Source organism: Pleuronectes platessa, chromosome 12 (assembly GCF_947347685.1).
Source record: "Pleuronectes platessa chromosome 12, fPlePla1.1, whole genome shotgun sequence".
Lineage (NCBI taxonomy): Eukaryota > Metazoa > Chordata > Actinopteri > Pleuronectiformes > Pleuronectidae > Pleuronectes > Pleuronectes platessa.
In genome coordinates this window covers 10,378,288-10,395,726 of record NC_070637.1, presented here as the reverse complement: position 1 = coordinate 10,395,726, position 17,439 = coordinate 10,378,288, and the positions used below count along the sequence as shown (strand labels likewise).

At 40.5% G+C, this 17,439-nt stretch overlaps 1 protein-coding gene across 6 annotated transcripts in view; it reads right to left on the bottom strand.

Moving 5' to 3' along the window:
* arid4b (AT-rich interaction domain 4B) overlaps positions 1–17,439 on the bottom strand; it is a 42,635-nt gene that overhangs the window by 14,805 nt on the left and 10,391 nt on the right. For 5 of the 6 annotated variants that reach the window (XM_053437049.1, XM_053437050.1, XM_053437051.1 and 2 more), the window contains exons 3-9: positions 15,560–15,670; positions 9,952–10,017; positions 9,578–9,668; positions 7,973–8,052; positions 7,558–7,649; positions 3,922–4,063; positions 2,742–2,821 (exon numbers count right to left, since the gene is read on the bottom strand). In XM_053437049.1, the coding sequence (XP_053293024.1) occupies positions 2,742–2,821; positions 3,922–4,063; positions 7,558–7,649; positions 7,973–8,052; positions 9,578–9,668; positions 9,952–10,017; positions 15,560–15,670 (662 nt within the window). Of the gene's footprint in view, positions 1–2,741; positions 2,822–3,921; positions 4,064–4,628; positions 6,512–7,557; positions 7,650–7,972; positions 8,053–9,577; positions 9,669–9,951; positions 10,018–15,559; positions 15,671–17,439 lie in introns of those variants that run through there. The other variant, XM_053437053.1, reaches the window with a different exon arrangement.

Below are 17,439 nucleotides of genomic sequence, written 5' to 3'. Positions count from 1 at the left end.
ACACTGTAGGCACAGCGGTCAGGGGCAATTTGGGGTTCAGTATCTTAACCGGGGATTGAACCACCAAGTGGGTGACCCGCTCCACCAAGTGGGTGACCCGCTCCACCTCCTAAATCTCAGTTCTGTGTGTTTGTGTTAGTGCCACGGGTTCCCTAATGCACTTGTATGTTTACAAATGGTGCAAAGATTTATTTATTTATTTAACTGTGATTAATTAAAAGGATAAATAGGATTAAAAGGGGGTTCAGCCACTCAGGCAGCTCTGTGAATATGTAAGGCACAGAAGCATTTTGAGCTAAATGCTATCAGATGCTTAATAACATCTGCTAATTAGCACAAAAACTGTTGAGGCCGATGGGAATGTCATTTGTTAGTCATTTTCATAAACAAATAGCTGTCGAGATAAAATGTCACGCTCATTGTGCAGAAAGATGAAATATCACAAAAATCATCAAGATTAAGCCTCTGGGGACCATGATCATCTGCACAAAATGTCACAGCAGTTCATTTCCAAAGCCCTTGCCATCCCTAAAGCCATGCCACTAACATGGTGCAGAATTATACTACTATTTATTATTCCCTTTCATACAGAATTTTATGAAACGATTAATTACAACATTAAACATGCAGTTTGCAGCCTAGCTTTGTTTATCGGATTCTGAAAGGCTCAGTTAAAAACATTTGTGCAATGATTAAACTGTTTTTTTCTCTGCGTACTTCAATAGCACGTTCAAGTTTGCCAGGCAGCCAAAAGACCAGAAAAAAAATAACTGTTTCCATTGTTGCTATGGTAGCCTGATCTGACTAAATAAGAATACCCGCTTCCTGACAGCTCCGGTCTCCCTTCTGGATGTGACCTTGCTTTCCCTGAAAAAACATTTTCCAAAGCCATTGTTTTGGAAAAGCCGGACTGAACGGTGACCACTAACAATACTTCACTCTCCAGAGATAAATGAACACACTGACCTAGGTGCTGTGCGGGGAGGGGTCACATGGTCTATGGCCGTGACCCCCTGTTAAAATAAACAACAACAGCACATCGCACAGGGAGCAGCAAGTTGAAATAATTCAGGAATAATGGGACGAGAAGAGGCTGACATGAATGATAAAGAGTAAAATAATAAATAATGTCAGGTGGAGCGAGGGTACGGGTGTTAAAGAAGGGAAAACACTTGAAAACATTTCAAGTGTAAAAAAGGCTACAGGAAATGGGGCAGCCTGGTAGAAACTGTGACATTTTTTGATAAGAGGGTAGAAACAGTCTGAACCTGATGTTGACGAATGTGAACTATTCATTATTGACCATGAAATATTAACTGACTAAGAATTTTGACTGATTTATATTATCAGTTTAAAAAAACTAGACATTGGTACCATCTTAGCAGGTCTTCTGCACCCTGGGTCTCAAAGTTGACAGCACCATGTGGATATTTTGCTCTTTCTGAATAAAAACCATTAAAAAACCTTTTTGCTTAGGACTGGGTAGACCTGGCCTGTTAATCACGATTGATTATTGTTATTTCCCACTGATCATGTATGCAGTTTACTCCCATGTGCATCAGAGTGACTGCATCCCTGTCGTCGCCACAGGAACAATAAAAAGCTTAGGTGTTTTGTGTCATAATATAATCAGCAAAACCGGCTATAAATCATACTGTAAAAAACAAAGAGACGTTACAGATGCATCGCTACAGATGCATCAGACTGATACATCAAGGGTAACAGTAATAATATATTTTCATCCTTATTATTCCATCCGCATAAAAGCAGGATGACTTGGGGAAGCACAGACCTAAGAAACTCATTAATAATGATATAGATTTTCCGACACCCTACATTATTATGTCTAGCGCCCGCCCTTGGATATGCGGATTTCAATGAGTGAACTTAACTGCAACAAAACAGAAGGGTAGACTGCCCCTGTGTGATTTAATTTGCAGCAAACACCACCACAGGGCACCGTGCTCACTCAGAGAGGAAATACTTTACAAGTATATGACTTCCAGTTCTTAGGTGATTTATCCCTCTTATCTTATCCCTCGCATCAACTCTACCCTTCACCTGACCATTAGACAACATACAAGCGATAAGACTTCCTGTGCTGCGAGTGTGTCGTCTTCAGCTGCAGATTAAGGTTCATGTCAGTGAATTACACGGGATATCTATGAAGGAATGCAGACTCAGGGCTGTTCTGTCTTCAGTGGAATTAAAACAGACAATAAGGCAAGTCTCTGAAGCAGCGAGGAAACACCAGATTAACTTCTGTGTGGGCTACGGCACGTCACTACCCACATACAGAAAAGCTGCAGTAAGACACGATCTGCTGAGCGCAGACTCCTGACAGGACTTATTCCTCTCTCTACCACAGATAAAACAATCTGGCAGTGTGGTTCCAGGCCGCATTTACTTACTGTATACTACTGATGGGGATGTTTTACACCGGGACTTAATGATTAGGAGATGAACAGATATAGAAAACTAATCAGGAGCAACTAAGCTCATTCATAAAATGAACATGCATATCATCTTATTGCCAAAGCTTCTCAAAAGAATTGCTGTTTCCCCATAATTATTTAAGTAACCATCACATACCAACTTGGTGCTATGCTAAATTCAGTTTTCCTTGTTACTTTTGAAATGATAAGCTGAACATAAACATAATTTATGTGTTAATAATACAAATGTAAATTAATATACTGATAATCATAAGTGTGCATTTTGGTTAATTAGTAATGACTCACAATTTTCCATCTTTGAACGAGCGGACGAAGATGTTGTCCTTTTTCATATTCACATCTTCATTGCAGTCCGGGGAGATGACCTTGTTGAACACAAACAAGAGACGGTTAATAGGTCAGATGAGGTGGTAGCATGTGTGTTTGTGAGAGAGAGAGAGAGAGAGAGAGAGGCAGTAGCTTGAGCAATAGGCAATGCTGTTAAATGACAGAATATGCATACATGAAATTAAGACAAACAGGCAGAGGAGCTGAAGGGTTTATTATACTAGAGACACAACAGTGAGAGTTTTTCCATATCAGGGTCTAATCCAGAGGAAGCAGCACTGTCTGATTTATACCAGTACTATCTGCTTGCAAACACACACTCACTGCGGGGAAGATTTTACTTGAACACCATGACTTGTGTTTGCACTGTGAGTTCATTTCCCTTTTTGACGCATGCGCTGTGCTGGAAATCTGCAAATGAATGCACAGAGCTTGCTCCTACAGTCCCTGTTTGGTTTGTCTTTTATTTAACTTGGCATTTTCAGAGCACAGAGTTTGTCACAGATGAGTGATTTACCAGTGTACAACTCCACGCCTCTGCCATACGGTCACAGTATAAACAATGACAGGCTACTGTGTATTGTACTTCTCTGGGCTGTCACAAGGAGGCAGCATGGTGCTCGGTCAATGGCCAGCCAAGAACAACAAATGCTGGAGGCGGGGCTGTGATGACTATGCTGTTAAAAAGCACAGCTTTCCCCACCCTCTCTCATTCGCCCAGTTATACTTTTAACACTTACGTAAACAAACAACGCCTGTCACTATTTCATTATGCACAAGCAGTAGCTGAGGGTTAAGGCTTGGATGAGATAAATGGATGGGAAAAGACTGAAAATATCCAAACTAAGTTTATACTGCACTGTTACACACATCAGGGAAAATAAGCTGAAGTGTCTTTTTTTTTAATATATGAGTCAAGCTGTTTTGACTCTTGGAAACTCATCAAGTTCAGTCAGGCAGCTGCTGCACAAAGTTTGTCTTTATAGAAATCAGCTATTTAACTGTATAAACAAGGAGATTTCCAGCATTTAAATACCATAAACCTGCATAGTGCTGTGGTTATACAATGATGTGAGTGAACATGAGGACCAGGAGTGGCAGCCCCTTTCTTCTTCACAGTGATGGAACGGAGACTCACCAGTGCAGGGTACCACGTGCTCTTCTTCTTGTCCCCGGTGGTGACCCCCTCCACACAGACCACTTTGCCAAACATTTCCTCATTCTGCCGCTGATCACTCTCCTCCTCTTCACTGGAAGATGAAGAAGCCTCTTCTTCTTGACTGTGGGAGAAAAGTACATATATTTAAATTCTTCACATCCGGTGAATTCAGCCCTGTGAATTTATTCACAGCTTAGAGCAACAAAGTACTTTCTCTGGTTCCAGCTTCTCAGTTTGGAGGATTTCATTTATTTTTAGCTTTTTCTCTGTGGGTCAATGATGAATTCACTATGGACATTATAGAATGTTAACATTTTTTGCTTCTATTTGGAGTTAGTTATGAGATTGTTGTTCTCAGTTGATTGAGAAAAGTCGACCTATTAGCAGTGTTGTTTAATGAAAGAAAATCATCCTGGTTGTTCATAGAGCTGCAAATATTTCATATTACTCCACACTATAAATAAACGGATTAGGTAAATAAAATTGTAATACAGTTCCTTCTCAGTATAGACAGACAAAGGATTTCTGCTGACAAATCATCTTTTCATTTAACAGCTACTCAGCCACAAAGCATAATAAAGTCTCCAATTAACAACCCACAGCAAAAGAAAACCACCAGCGATCTGTGTAGACAAACTATTATGTATCACAGAGAAACATGAGGCTGGTTCCATTGATGTGCTCACTCATTAGGATCAGCGTATTGACGAGGCGGCTCATTCTCAGCTGTCTTAACCGTCATCGTGGCCCGTAGACAGGCAGCCAATGATAATGCAAGCAGCTCCAGCAGGCAAACAGGCCCTCCATCCTCTTTTTATGCCTCACTAGGCTTGTTCTGACAACAGCACTGTCTGTCTCACACACACACACTCTCTCTCTCTCACACACACACACGCACGCACGCACACACGCACACACACACACTCTGAGAACTGTAAATCAGCCAGACTGCTGCTACTTAAAACTCCTACGACAACAGCAACAACATTGAATATGCTTTACATCAAAGTCATAATCACACGACTCTTAGTGACTGAATGAAGAGACTACAAGTAATTTAGAACAGAGTTTGAACCAAAAACAATGACAACTATAACACAGAATGTTACAGTTACACAATTATTGTTAGATATAAAATATAATTAAATGAGTGTTATTTAAGTAACTAACATTTTAAGTAGTCTTATTAATCAAATTTCTTGCTGCCGGTTCTGTGAAAAGATGTCTGTATGCTCAATAGGAAAATACAGCCAACCGCCCATTAGCTTGGCTTAGCTCAAAGATTGGAGGCAGGAGGAAGCAGCTAGCCTTGCTCCATCCAAAGCTAAACTAGAATAAAACCTGTGTTGAGTTAAAGGAAATACTCCTCTTTTGTTCCTGATTCATGGCTAGGATCCAAAATGACCTTCTTTATCATTTTAAGGTCTCAACCTTCTATGAAAAGTGCCTTGAGATAATGTTCATTAAGATTTGGCGTTATGCAAATACAATTTAATTTAACCTAAAAGGAGATAAATAAATACTGGCCAAATAGTTTTTCTACAAGCCATTTACCAGCACAAGCCAGATCAAAAGGTTTGCCATGGGGGCAATGTGACTGTGTGGAGTCTGAGAAAAATAAATAAAGGATTAATAGACTAAAAAAAAATTGTATCTATAATTGCATTAATAATTGTCATTTATTTCGTATTTAATTTGTATTGGAAACTTGCCTTTTGAAGTACGGTACCGCTAAGGCTTGAATCTTGGACTATTAGACCAATCGGGATACAATCCAGACTTCCTATGATAAGTAAATTTGTTGTCTCATCTATCTTTCTTTACCCCACCCTCTATTTTTTTCTTTACTTTTCCTCACCTGTCTCTCCCTGAACTCTGTCTTCTATCCCTATCCATGTTCCCTTTCTCTATGGAGGTAAACAAACATTTAATAATTAAATGAATTAATATATGCTTGTTGTTTTTCGGTGACAGTTTTTCCGTCTCCAGTAAGTCAATAAACAGTGATAGAAGAAAGATGTACCAGCCATGTTACAGTATAAGACCTAATGAAAGGATGTCACTGAAAGGGAGGAGAACAGGGATAGGAGCCAAGTTAACTCAGCCTGGACCTATAAGTAGCGAAAGAGATGTGCTGTCGCTCCCACTAAACTAAGTACGTGCCGGGACAAGTCATTGAGGTGTTAAAGTGATGATCGATTGGATAGATACATTTTCTTTTTGCTGTGTCGGGCCACCATGGAGAAATTTCACCAATGATAAGTCTGAAAAGATATCAGCAATTTACCACCAAATATTTAAACGCTAGGTTTAGCATGACACAGTCTCCGGTTGCCAAAAATGGCATCTTTATATCTTTAATTGAGCTGTTGTGAAGTTGATCTTCACCATATCATGATTTCATTTCATTATCTGTCTGCGATATTTACATATTAGGTGCAGAAATCTTAGTTGTGTGTGACCAATTTTTGTCGCCAAATTCAAAGAAATTCGATAAACCCACATGACCAGTTGTAAAAAGTCAAGTCTCTGCCGTAAATCATAAAATCTCATCTCATTTTTATAGCATCAAAAATAATTGATCAAAACTAAATTTCTAAGAAAGTTGAGCACCTGAACATATGTCGCCACAATAACAGCTGCCAACTGTAAAATGACAGAAACCTTCTTTGGGAAAATTTTCTCTGGCGAGAATTTTTATTTGGGCCATCTCCCATCTATTAACATGGAGGAAGTGTAGTTTATGACTTATACTGCAGCCAGCTACCATCAGCCATCTTTATTTTCTGTTATTGACCAGTACCAGTGACTTCCTGGTATCTCTGCTGGTTGCCTGGCAACCTCATGGTTAAACAAACAAGGCATAATGTGTTGCGTTCTAGTAGAGGCAGGCTACCCGTTTCCATTCTTTATGGTCCACACATGAGGACTCTCCAAAAGAAAGCAAATTCCCCCCCAAAATGTTGAACTCTTCCTTTAAAATCTCAAAATGTGCTGCATTGTCAGCCCTTGTTATTAAACAGTTTAGACTTTTAGTGCACCGGAAGACAACTGGTCCAAGGTGCTAATGTGCAGCTGGGACCGCTCCAGGTCAATATTGCATCAATGTTAGAGTAATATTGACTTTTCTCTGAGTGCCATTAGCAATGGGTGTCAGAGAATGAGATTATGTAGCAGAGTGTCCTCTTTATAACAGTGTGAAGCCACAATTATTTCCAGCGACAAAAACGAAATCCCTCAGCAGTTCCTATTCCCTGATGAAAACTCTGCAGTCTACCAGGAGTAGGCATATCAGAGCACAAAACACCCATTGGAACATTTAGTTCAGCAGGACACCCACACACATGCACACACAGGAGCCAGGCGTGATTAAGGAACTTGAGGAGGCAAGTAGGCCGTCCTCTGCAGGCCTCAAGGGCTGTTTATGAGGCGAAGGAGATGAGTGTAAATCTTTCAGTTCAACTGCTGTCAGCAGCACGCTTAAAAATGGTTGAGCCCATTACTGATGGTTCTGGGTCGGCAGAGAAAAACCTCCCCACCGGCATCACAGACATCTGATACATCAAGTATGATACCAGCCCTGCAGGATGTACAGAGACGGAGGCCAACACTCACATAGGGTTTGAACGTCGCCCGCGATTGCCCTTCTTGCCGATGACAGGTGTGCCGAAGTGCTCGGGGTTGGTGAGAGGGAGTCTGTCAAGTGTCTGCAGAGGAGAGAACAGAAATGAGCCTCAGTGGCGTCTTGTCACAAACTAAATTTGAAGACAGAAGATGGATTGTGTATACCCTGAAGAAATGTCAACAGTTACAAACAGAGAGATTTACCATCACAGCACTTTCCTGTAATGTGAGTTTACACATCCTGAAAATATTTCACTGCTGAACTTCTAGAGGCCAATATGGTGCTATTCATGAGAAGCTTTTTAATTTGAGCACTGTGAATAGAGATGTGAGACTGTTTTGACTAAACAAAGCTATGAAACAGACTCTGAGTCCCCAGGAAGCTGAAGGACAGCGCAATACTTGCCTCGCTCTCTGCAAAGTGACGCGCTCCTTTCAGGCAGAGAGAGGAACGCCTCAGGGTTTTCTCATCGCCATCGTCAAAGACTGCAGAGATGAGAGGGAAAACTATTAGCCTGCTGTATGTAGGCAAGGAGTCCACCAATACACGCACACACACAGAGTTACAAAATGTCTGCTTGTTTTATGATCCGCCGAAAACAAATTATGTTTGTGGATAAATCCAACAGGCAGTGACAGTGTCGCTTCCAGCTCATGGCTCTATCAGAGCTTCAAGGACCCTCTGTGCAGCAGAGAGTGGAGTAAATTGCAAGATAAGAGACGGGGGGGGGGGGGGAACTGTCTAATGCATCGACTGATATCAAATGGCCATAGATGTTTACAATGTGCGGCCACATAAGATTACAATATACAAAATACATCATATTGAGGATCAAAAACCGACTTCCTTTCGCTTTCAGATAAACCCAGATGTGTAAGTCCTTAAATCTCATTAATCAAATGTATTTGGCAACAACAATGAGGGGAAAAAACACTTATAGTTACTTCCGCAGTGACTTGTGTTTTTGTTTTCTCACTGATGAAAGAAAAGACAAGTGTTTTCAAGACAGGAAAAACCCCATGGGCGTTTTTTAAGAGATGAACAGCTGCTGAGAAACTGCAGATCTGAGCAGCAGCCTTTACGCTGTGTGCTTTGGATTATTTAACATTTTAACTGTGTGCGCTTGACAGACTCGCACTTACAACTTGCCATGAAAACTACAGCAACAGTTTTTCAACTCAAATTGCATACTTCATGCTAAAATTCTAACTTTTGGCTGGTTCCAACTTCTCAAATATTAATTTAGCACTTGCTGCATTTCTCTTTAACTTAATTGCAAACCAAATACCTCAGAATGATGGAGGATTGGTCGCAAAAATAAATTCAAGGAAGTCGGCCTGTGATTTTCTTTTAACAATTTATTTATATTTTAGAGACCAAATGATAAGTCCATCAATTCAGATTTGAATGACTATGTTAACTATATGTTCTACCTCTAGAGATCCACCTCTAATTATTTAAAATTAAATATACGTTTGAATTAGTCACCAGTATTGGTACAGTTCTCAATTGTTTAATGGGTTTGTCTTGACCAGTATTTCTCTTTGCTTTGGATGACAATATTTCGAAATATATTAATATGGAAACATAATATATTTGAGTTTAAGTTTTCCTGTACATTATAAATAACCAAGAAAACAACAGTAGCTGTTTGGGATTTGATGGTTTGCAGATATAACTGAGCAGATACAGCACAGCAGCTTTACTGCTGTCAAGTCAATTTAATTTGTATTGATATAGCCCTATCTCACAAAACAAGCTGCTATACAATCTGCACAATACACAACAACATCCTTAGACCCTGACAAATTATAAAGTCAACATCATCCAACACACACCAAAATTGCAGATGGTTCTGGCAACAACTTAGTGCAATAACAAGTTTAAATCCACAATGGTTTCCACGCTTTGTGGGTTAGTTTGTCCACATGCACGTTTAATAAGCTTGCCGTGAGGAGAGTTTGATTCTTCATGATAGGAGGTAAAGAAGGTGGTCTGTTGTGAACTTACCAACAGTATATATACTAGCATCAGTCAGCTTGTTGATTGTGGCCTCCTGGTAAACTCCATCCTGATTTTTCACCTCTACAACAGCACCCACCTGTTGGACAGATTCAATGATGTTATTTGGCATATCAAGATGCTAATTATTATTTTCTAATTAGGTTGTTTTTATTTAATTAATGAGCAGGCAATGGATGCTAACAGATAAAAACCAAAGTAGTGGAACATAAAAAGTGACATAATTGGAATTAATTTGAAGTTTAAACAAAAAGGATCAACTACAAAAAAAAAAATGCATTAAGTGTAAATAATAGACGTGTTATAAAAAACACTATCTGAATTTAACAAAGCATCAATCCCCTCCATCTTTCTGGCCTTACCTTAAGAGGTCCTTTGATATTTTCATCATGGACCTCAGCTGTGGACAGATCTGGTTTAAAGGTCACCTGTGGAAGGGGGAGGCACCAGAGGGGGAGAATCACTAACAAGAATCAACAAACAATCCCCCACAAGCCTGACCGGGCCACATCAATCCTCCACTTCACAGAGGAAGCACATCCCTGCTGGACTTTATAACTGCTGACACGCTGATTACAGCGATGGACTCTTTCAGCTGGATGGGTTTGTTAGAGGTCACAGGCCTGAGAGAAACACACTGGCAGATAGTTGTTAGTGTCGTCAGGCAGCAGCATGTTTGTGGATATTAAATACTATAGCTCATTTGTGGTGTTGTTGAGTGAGGGCCAGACACTTGACAACTGCGCCTCGACTGCTGGCGCCAACTGTGGAGGATTTCTGAAGTGAACGTTAACGGCTACGCAAACTGACCACCCCCCCAACCCCTCGACGCATCTGCAGCCTCCTATAAGTGAGCCATGGTAGATCATAATCTGATCATGCGGTGGTAATCTTGCATTTGCATGGCGACCTGGTAATGCTGAGTGACAAAAAATAGACCATACGGCCAATACACACAAACACACAATTGCGCACGCACAAACATAAAGCCATTCTCTGCCGATTTTTAAAGGGTCATATGAGAAATGTGTCAGTTTTGCATTGAGAAAGCTTTTCACTACTTTTTCTATCTAAAAAGCTCATGTGCTTTCAATTTTTGTTTCCTAAGGGAAATTAAAGTAATTTTTTAGAGCATGTGTTAGTAAAATAGTAACATAATTATAATGGAGAATTGGTGTCACTTTGACTGTGATTTAGTTAGGAATCAACCGCCACACAAGGGCAGAAAAATATGTTAAAACACCCCCATCTGTTTTGTCGAGAGCAGACACAGCAATCAAAGTGTGGCTGTGAAGACAGTATCAAGACAATGAATGAGAGAAATATATACTGTAAGATGCTGCTGTGCTGTCAGGTCATAAAATAAAAAGGGAGGAGAGAAGAATAAAAAGCATCCTGAGGCAACAAATCATCAGTCATGAAGATAATGACATTCCTGCTGGGTGGAATAAAGGAATCCATTTCTTTACAGGGACCAGCACAGGAGGCTCAGCTCCCCACAGACAGAAGGAGGGTGACTGAAGCTGCCCGAAGACCCAGCTAGAGAGCGTCAGTAACACCTAACAACCTCTCACAGCCTCCTCACTGTGAGCTTGGTTCTTACAGCAGTCTGTGCCAATACATATAAACTGTAGAACCACCTAGACTGAACAACGCATTTTGAAATAAGCTAGTAAAATAATAACATGTTTAACAGGAGTTCAATTTATTATAACATAATGTAGCTAATCTGCAGGATATTTCACTTCACTAAATTTAGAAATTGCATTATGTTATGTTCCTGTTTACATAATACTAGAGCCACATCAATATATCAGTTGACCAGTTTCATGAGTCAATGCTGTCTGTCACAGATTGATACACGATTAGTATCAATATTTAGCTGACCATATATCTAATATAAAGATGGACAACAGGTCTGTACTCCGTCCTACTATCAATGAATATCCTGGATACAATCACTGACAGCTTGAGCATTAGGAGCCAAAGACTGTGCAGAAGTGATCAGAGGCTGGAGCCAAAGTATTGAAGGTCCCACTGATACATGTACTCTGCCAATCATGAGTCAGTCTCAGGTAGCTGCCAATCATTAAGATTCACCCAGATTGGAGAATATCAACTACATAAAACCAAACCAACTTGAAACATAAACATCAAGAGATAACTACAATCGAAAATGACAGAAATCGTCTTTTGCAAAAGTGGTTTCATTTGGTCCATGTCCCATCCAACTAACAGAGGATGCAGGGTTGATGACTTATACTGAAGCCAGCCCCCAGGTGGCAATTTATACACTTTTGCTTCAATTTTGGGGACGTGACCTCCAGCGTTATATGCAGTCTATGATGTTGACCAATTTATTCCAACATGAAAACCTGGTCAGCTGAACGACCAGTGACAGCCTATATAGAATAAGAACACGAGCCGATACATAGATACTTATCATTTTCAATCTCTAAAATCACCTCAGCCCAAAAGTTAAATATTGGCCCGGCTCTAAAATACAGAGTTGTAGTTGAACAGTGCACTTTGATCTTGATTTATTCAAACATGATTACCGCAAAGGTTTTCTTTGCCTTTAAGCCCATAAGCAGCAGAAGGGCATGAACCCGGGCTCACAACAAACAGTATGGTGACAGCTCAGACAAAAATAAACAGCAACTCCAGTTGTTCCACTCATTTTCCTGCCTCAAAGCCTCTCTCTGCTCAGATAGTGAAGCATTCCTTCTCCTGACGTTACATGTTGTCTTGTTGACAATGTATCAACTACACTACATTTTCTTTAGAGCCAAAAGGAGTGAGGATAACACTCAACATTTTAAACTATTGTTTGAACATGGACAAAGTAAACTGATTATACGTATTGATCTGAGCGAATTCACAATTAAAATGAAAATTATGATAAATGGACGAAACTAGCACGTTAAACTCACAAAAACTTAAATAATAAACTAAATTGCATGTCCAAAAGATCATAATGACGACAAACCTTCTGAGAAATAGCGTCTGGAAACATTTTAATAAAAACACCAGAGATAGAAAAATCTTAAGCCACCAGTAAACATTGACGCTAAATTTTCTTGAGATGCTTTTGAAAGTAAAATTGAACTTCTTTTTAATAAAGATACAGTGCCTTGCATAAGTATTCACCCCCTTTGGACTTTTCTACATTTTGTCATGGTATAACCACAGATTAAAATTTATTTCATCGTGAGTTTATGTAATGGACCAACACAAAATAGTGCATCATTTGGAAGTGGGGGGAAATATTACATGGATTTCACAATTATTTACAAATAAAAATCTGAAAAGTGTTGAGTGCATATGTATTCACCCCCTTTACTGTGAAACCCCTAACAAAGATCTGGTGCGACCAATTGCATTCACAAGTCACATTTGCAAGTCACATAATTAGTAAATAGGGTCCACCTGTCTGCAATTTAATCTCAGTATAAATACACCTGTTCTGTGAGGGACTCAGAGTTTGTTGGAGATCATTACTGAACAAACAGCATCATGAAGACCAAGGAGCTCACCAAACAGGTCAGGGATAAAGTAGTGGAGAAATATGAAGCAGGGTTAGGTTATAAAAAAATATCCAGAGCTTTGAACATCTCTCTGAGCACCATAAAATCCATCATAAGAAAATGGAAAGAATATGGCACAACCGCAAACCTACCAAGAGGAGGCCGTCCACCCAAACTGAAGAGTCGGACAAGGAGAAAATTAATCAGAGAAGCAACCAGGAGGCCCATGGTTACTCTGGAGGAGTTGCAGAGATCCACAGCTGAGGTGGGAGAATCTGTCCACAGGACAACTATTAGTCGTCTACTCCACAAATCTGGCCTTTATGGAAGAGTGGCAAGAAGAAAGCCATTGTTGAAAGGGATCCATAAAAAAATCCCGTTTGGAGTTTGCCAGAAGCCATGTGGGAGACACAGCAAACATGTGGAAGAAGGTGCTCTGGTCAGATGAGACCAAAATTGAACTTTTTGGCCTCAATGCAAAACGCTATGTGTGGCGAAAACCCAACACTGCCCATCACGCTGAGCACACCATCCCAACAGTGAAACATGGTGGTGGTAGCATCATGCTGTGGGGATGCTTCTCTTCAGCAGGTACAGGGAAACTGGTCAGAATAGAGGGAAAGATGGATGGAGCCAAATACAGGGAAATCCTTGAAGAAAATCTGATGCAGTCTGCAAAAGACTTGAGACTGGGGCGGAGGTTCATCTTCCAGCAGGACAATGACCCTAAACATACAGCCAGAGCTACAAAGGAATGGTTTGGATTAAAGAATGTTAATGTCTTAAAATGGCCCAGTCAAAGCCCAGACCTCAATCCATTAGAGAATCTATGGCAAGACTTGAAGATTGCGGTTCACAGACGGTCTCCATCCAATCTGACTGAGCTTCATCTTTTTTGCCAAGAAGAATGGACAAACCTTTCCATCTCTAGATGTGCAAAGCTGGTAGAGACATACCCCAAAAGACTTGCAGCTGTAATTGCAGCGAAAGGGGGTTCTACCAAGTATTGACACAGGGGGGTGAATACTTATGCACCCAACAGATGACAACTTTTTTGTTCTCATTATTGTTCGTGTCACAATAAAAAAAAAATTTCACCTCCAAAGTAATAAAAACATGTTTTGTTGATCAAACGGGAAAACGTTTATTTAAGTCTATTTGAATTCCAGTTAGTAACAGTACATAATGGGGAAAAAGTCCAAGGGGGTGAATACTTATGCAAGGCACTGTATGCTTTGCATTTGCATCCTGCCATGAAATCGGTAAAGACAAACACAAAAAAATGCTCTATAAACATGCAGCATGTAACATATATTTTTGGGGCTCTCTGCTTGTAAGATAGTCATGAATGACCATATGCATGCTGAACCTTTAACTATAAGTGATAACGACATGGTGCTAATTCACTTTTTACAGGTCATCTAAATCATCCTAAATAACACAAGACCTTTTTGATGAGCCTTATAAATCGCTGAAAAGACACTGGCGACACACACGGTGCAACCATCGACTTTGGTTAACAAGCAGAGATTAATAAACCAAAGAGCTAAAGAGGAATTCATTAATGTCATATTTCAATGTTTGTGTAACGGAGCTCACATCCACATTACAGCTACTCAAAAACAAAGCCCACGCTCAGCCAATTAGTATGGTAATTCATTTATGAGCCAAGACTGTCCTATTATCTTCGTTTAAGCCCATCATATTTAAATGAAGAACATCAGATCGTTTGTCCATGAGACAATACGGCACATCATTTGATGATTTCAGCTGGTAGACCAGAATGCCAGAACGCTGCTGCTCTTTTGTCTCTACAGGGGAACTGTAGTGCACTGACACAGTGAAAAAGCCAGCATCCACTCTTTGTTCCTCCCACACACTCCAGCAGAACGAGAGACAAGCGATCTGTCTCTATTGTATTACCCAGATGCTCCAGTCCCACTGGGAAATGAGATACTGTACTACGTGCATCGTTTAATGCCCTCATCAGCAATGCATAAAACCAATGGGGGAGGTGGAAGCTGTTGGCGACCGGGACGCCTGAGGACATCTAGGTACCTGGTGGGGCGGCCAAGCTCCTCTATCTGTCACAGCTGGGCTGCTTGATCAGTGTTTCATCTGTTTGAGCAGTACTAACAACCTAGACCAGGTGGAAGCGCTCCAGCGTGTAAGCAGCCCAGATGGATCTTTGGCAACATCAGAAATCATTGAAATGATCATTTCTCAAAGTCTACAATTAACATCTCTGATCATCACAACAGTCTCATCTCTAAAGGAATGTGTTGGACAGTGGCTTTAAAATGTGACCATCTCGTATCCAACCACTGCGGATGAACAAGAAAGCTGAGCTCAGTGATCAGACAAAGACAAGGGACCCTCGCCCTAATGCATTCACCTTTACAGACCATATTCATAATTTTAGAACATAGCACTTGTGACTTACCTTGGCCTTGACTAGCCTCTTGGCCATCTTAATCTTGGCCTCACAGAAAGCCCCTCGGTACTTTGCACTCACGTCCGTCCCTACTGTCAGGTAGGGGGGCTCCTCCAGAGTCTGAGGAAATTAAAAAGAACACAAAACAAGTGAGTTCAAAGTATTTTATTATATATATAGCTTACTGACACAGGTGTATTATTTCAGCTAAGGCAGGAGGACACGCATACGAGCATCACACAGTCTGGGCTGGATACGCAAACTGCACCCGGCTCAGTGATTCATCCCTAGAAAACACATACCATCTGCTCTGGGTATTGGAAAACAAGCCTCTGAGGGAGCAAACAAAAAGGCCACTTCTCTGCTGCTTTGATGACTACAGAGAGGAAGCTCTCCGAAACACATAGCACCATCTTGTGTCATTATTAGATGTTTATCAACCCCCCCAAGAACAGATTTGCAGAGGGTAAGGTACAAAGAGAAAACAGACGATCAGTGTGTGGATGAGGGCAGACAAGGGTTTTGTATAAAGCTTGAGAAAAAGCCTCACCCAACACTGGTATATTTAGACATCTTTCTAGAATAAAACTCAAAATGGGCCACACTTCCTGCTGACAGGACACATCGAAACCTTTTGCAATGTCAAACTTGAGCGTGGTTAATTATGAGTGCAGATTTTAACTCTTGTAATTAGCACATTTGAGAAGGAGCTGATATTTTTCCAATGTACCAATTTTTAAACTGACCAAGAAAACCCATTTTCTTACTTTCTGAGTGGATTAATAACTGACTGAATCGTAATGAAAGAGCTCTCTTACAATTTAATATCAGGTTATCTCCAAAAAAATCACCACAGAATGATGGTTATGGCCTTTGTAGTTGATAGTTTATTATTCAGAAGACTTTTCTCTCCCGATCACAGACATAAATCGTATGTGTCTGGGTTCATAGCAGCTGTTCATTGTTCCCACGAGGAGGAAAAGAAAAGAGTGTACAGGTTGCCATTTCAACTAACAACTAATCCAGCATTTAGCAGCACTCAAACCAGTGAGAAGGAACTAATCACTGACACCAGATGCTCTCGGCCTCTGTGGCACATACTTGTAGCATGACCAGACTGCTTTCAGGACTGACATCTGCGAATGAGTCCTTTGACATGTTTTAACTGTTTGCGAGTTATTTTCATTGTTTTTCCAAAGCATTCAGGTCCTGAAGATGATTTTATCCACTTTATAATTCCTTGTCCAAGTCAGATTCTTTATTTACTGTAACCCGGGGGCATGTACACCAGCCAACAAAAGACCTACTGCCTTTGTGTAAACACTGAAAGCTGTTCCTAGCATATGCACGTGAGCAAACCCTTGAGTGGCATGAAAAAAATGACAATAAACAGCAGCCAACCATTTTATAGAGGCGTTTCACATTGATGGAGTGGTTCAGCGAACCCAGTAGCTTCGGGCGGTTGGAGGAGAAAAACTTCCCCTTTTGACTCCATTTCGACAAATTTGGCAGGTGCAACACACTTTTTTTACCACTGCTAGAATGTTAGATTTGAACCTGAGGACAGAAGCTGTTAATGCTAATACTATTGTCTACATGGATGGTGTACAAGCTGAAATAATAAGGACATGAAATTAACAGCATATGCAATAGCGATATGTTGCCGTTCCCCATAAATCACACTACTACGTGTTAACAGCTATACGATTAGCGTGGCCTAGGCCACTCTATCCCATCTGCATGACTAAGTGTCCTTGGCATAAATGCCGAGTGTTCTAAAAATGTAAGTCACTTTGGATAAAAGCGTCAGCTAAATGACATGTAATGTAATGATTACACGGTCCAATTACCCAAATGAACATCAGGGTTTCATGTCACTCATAAATCTG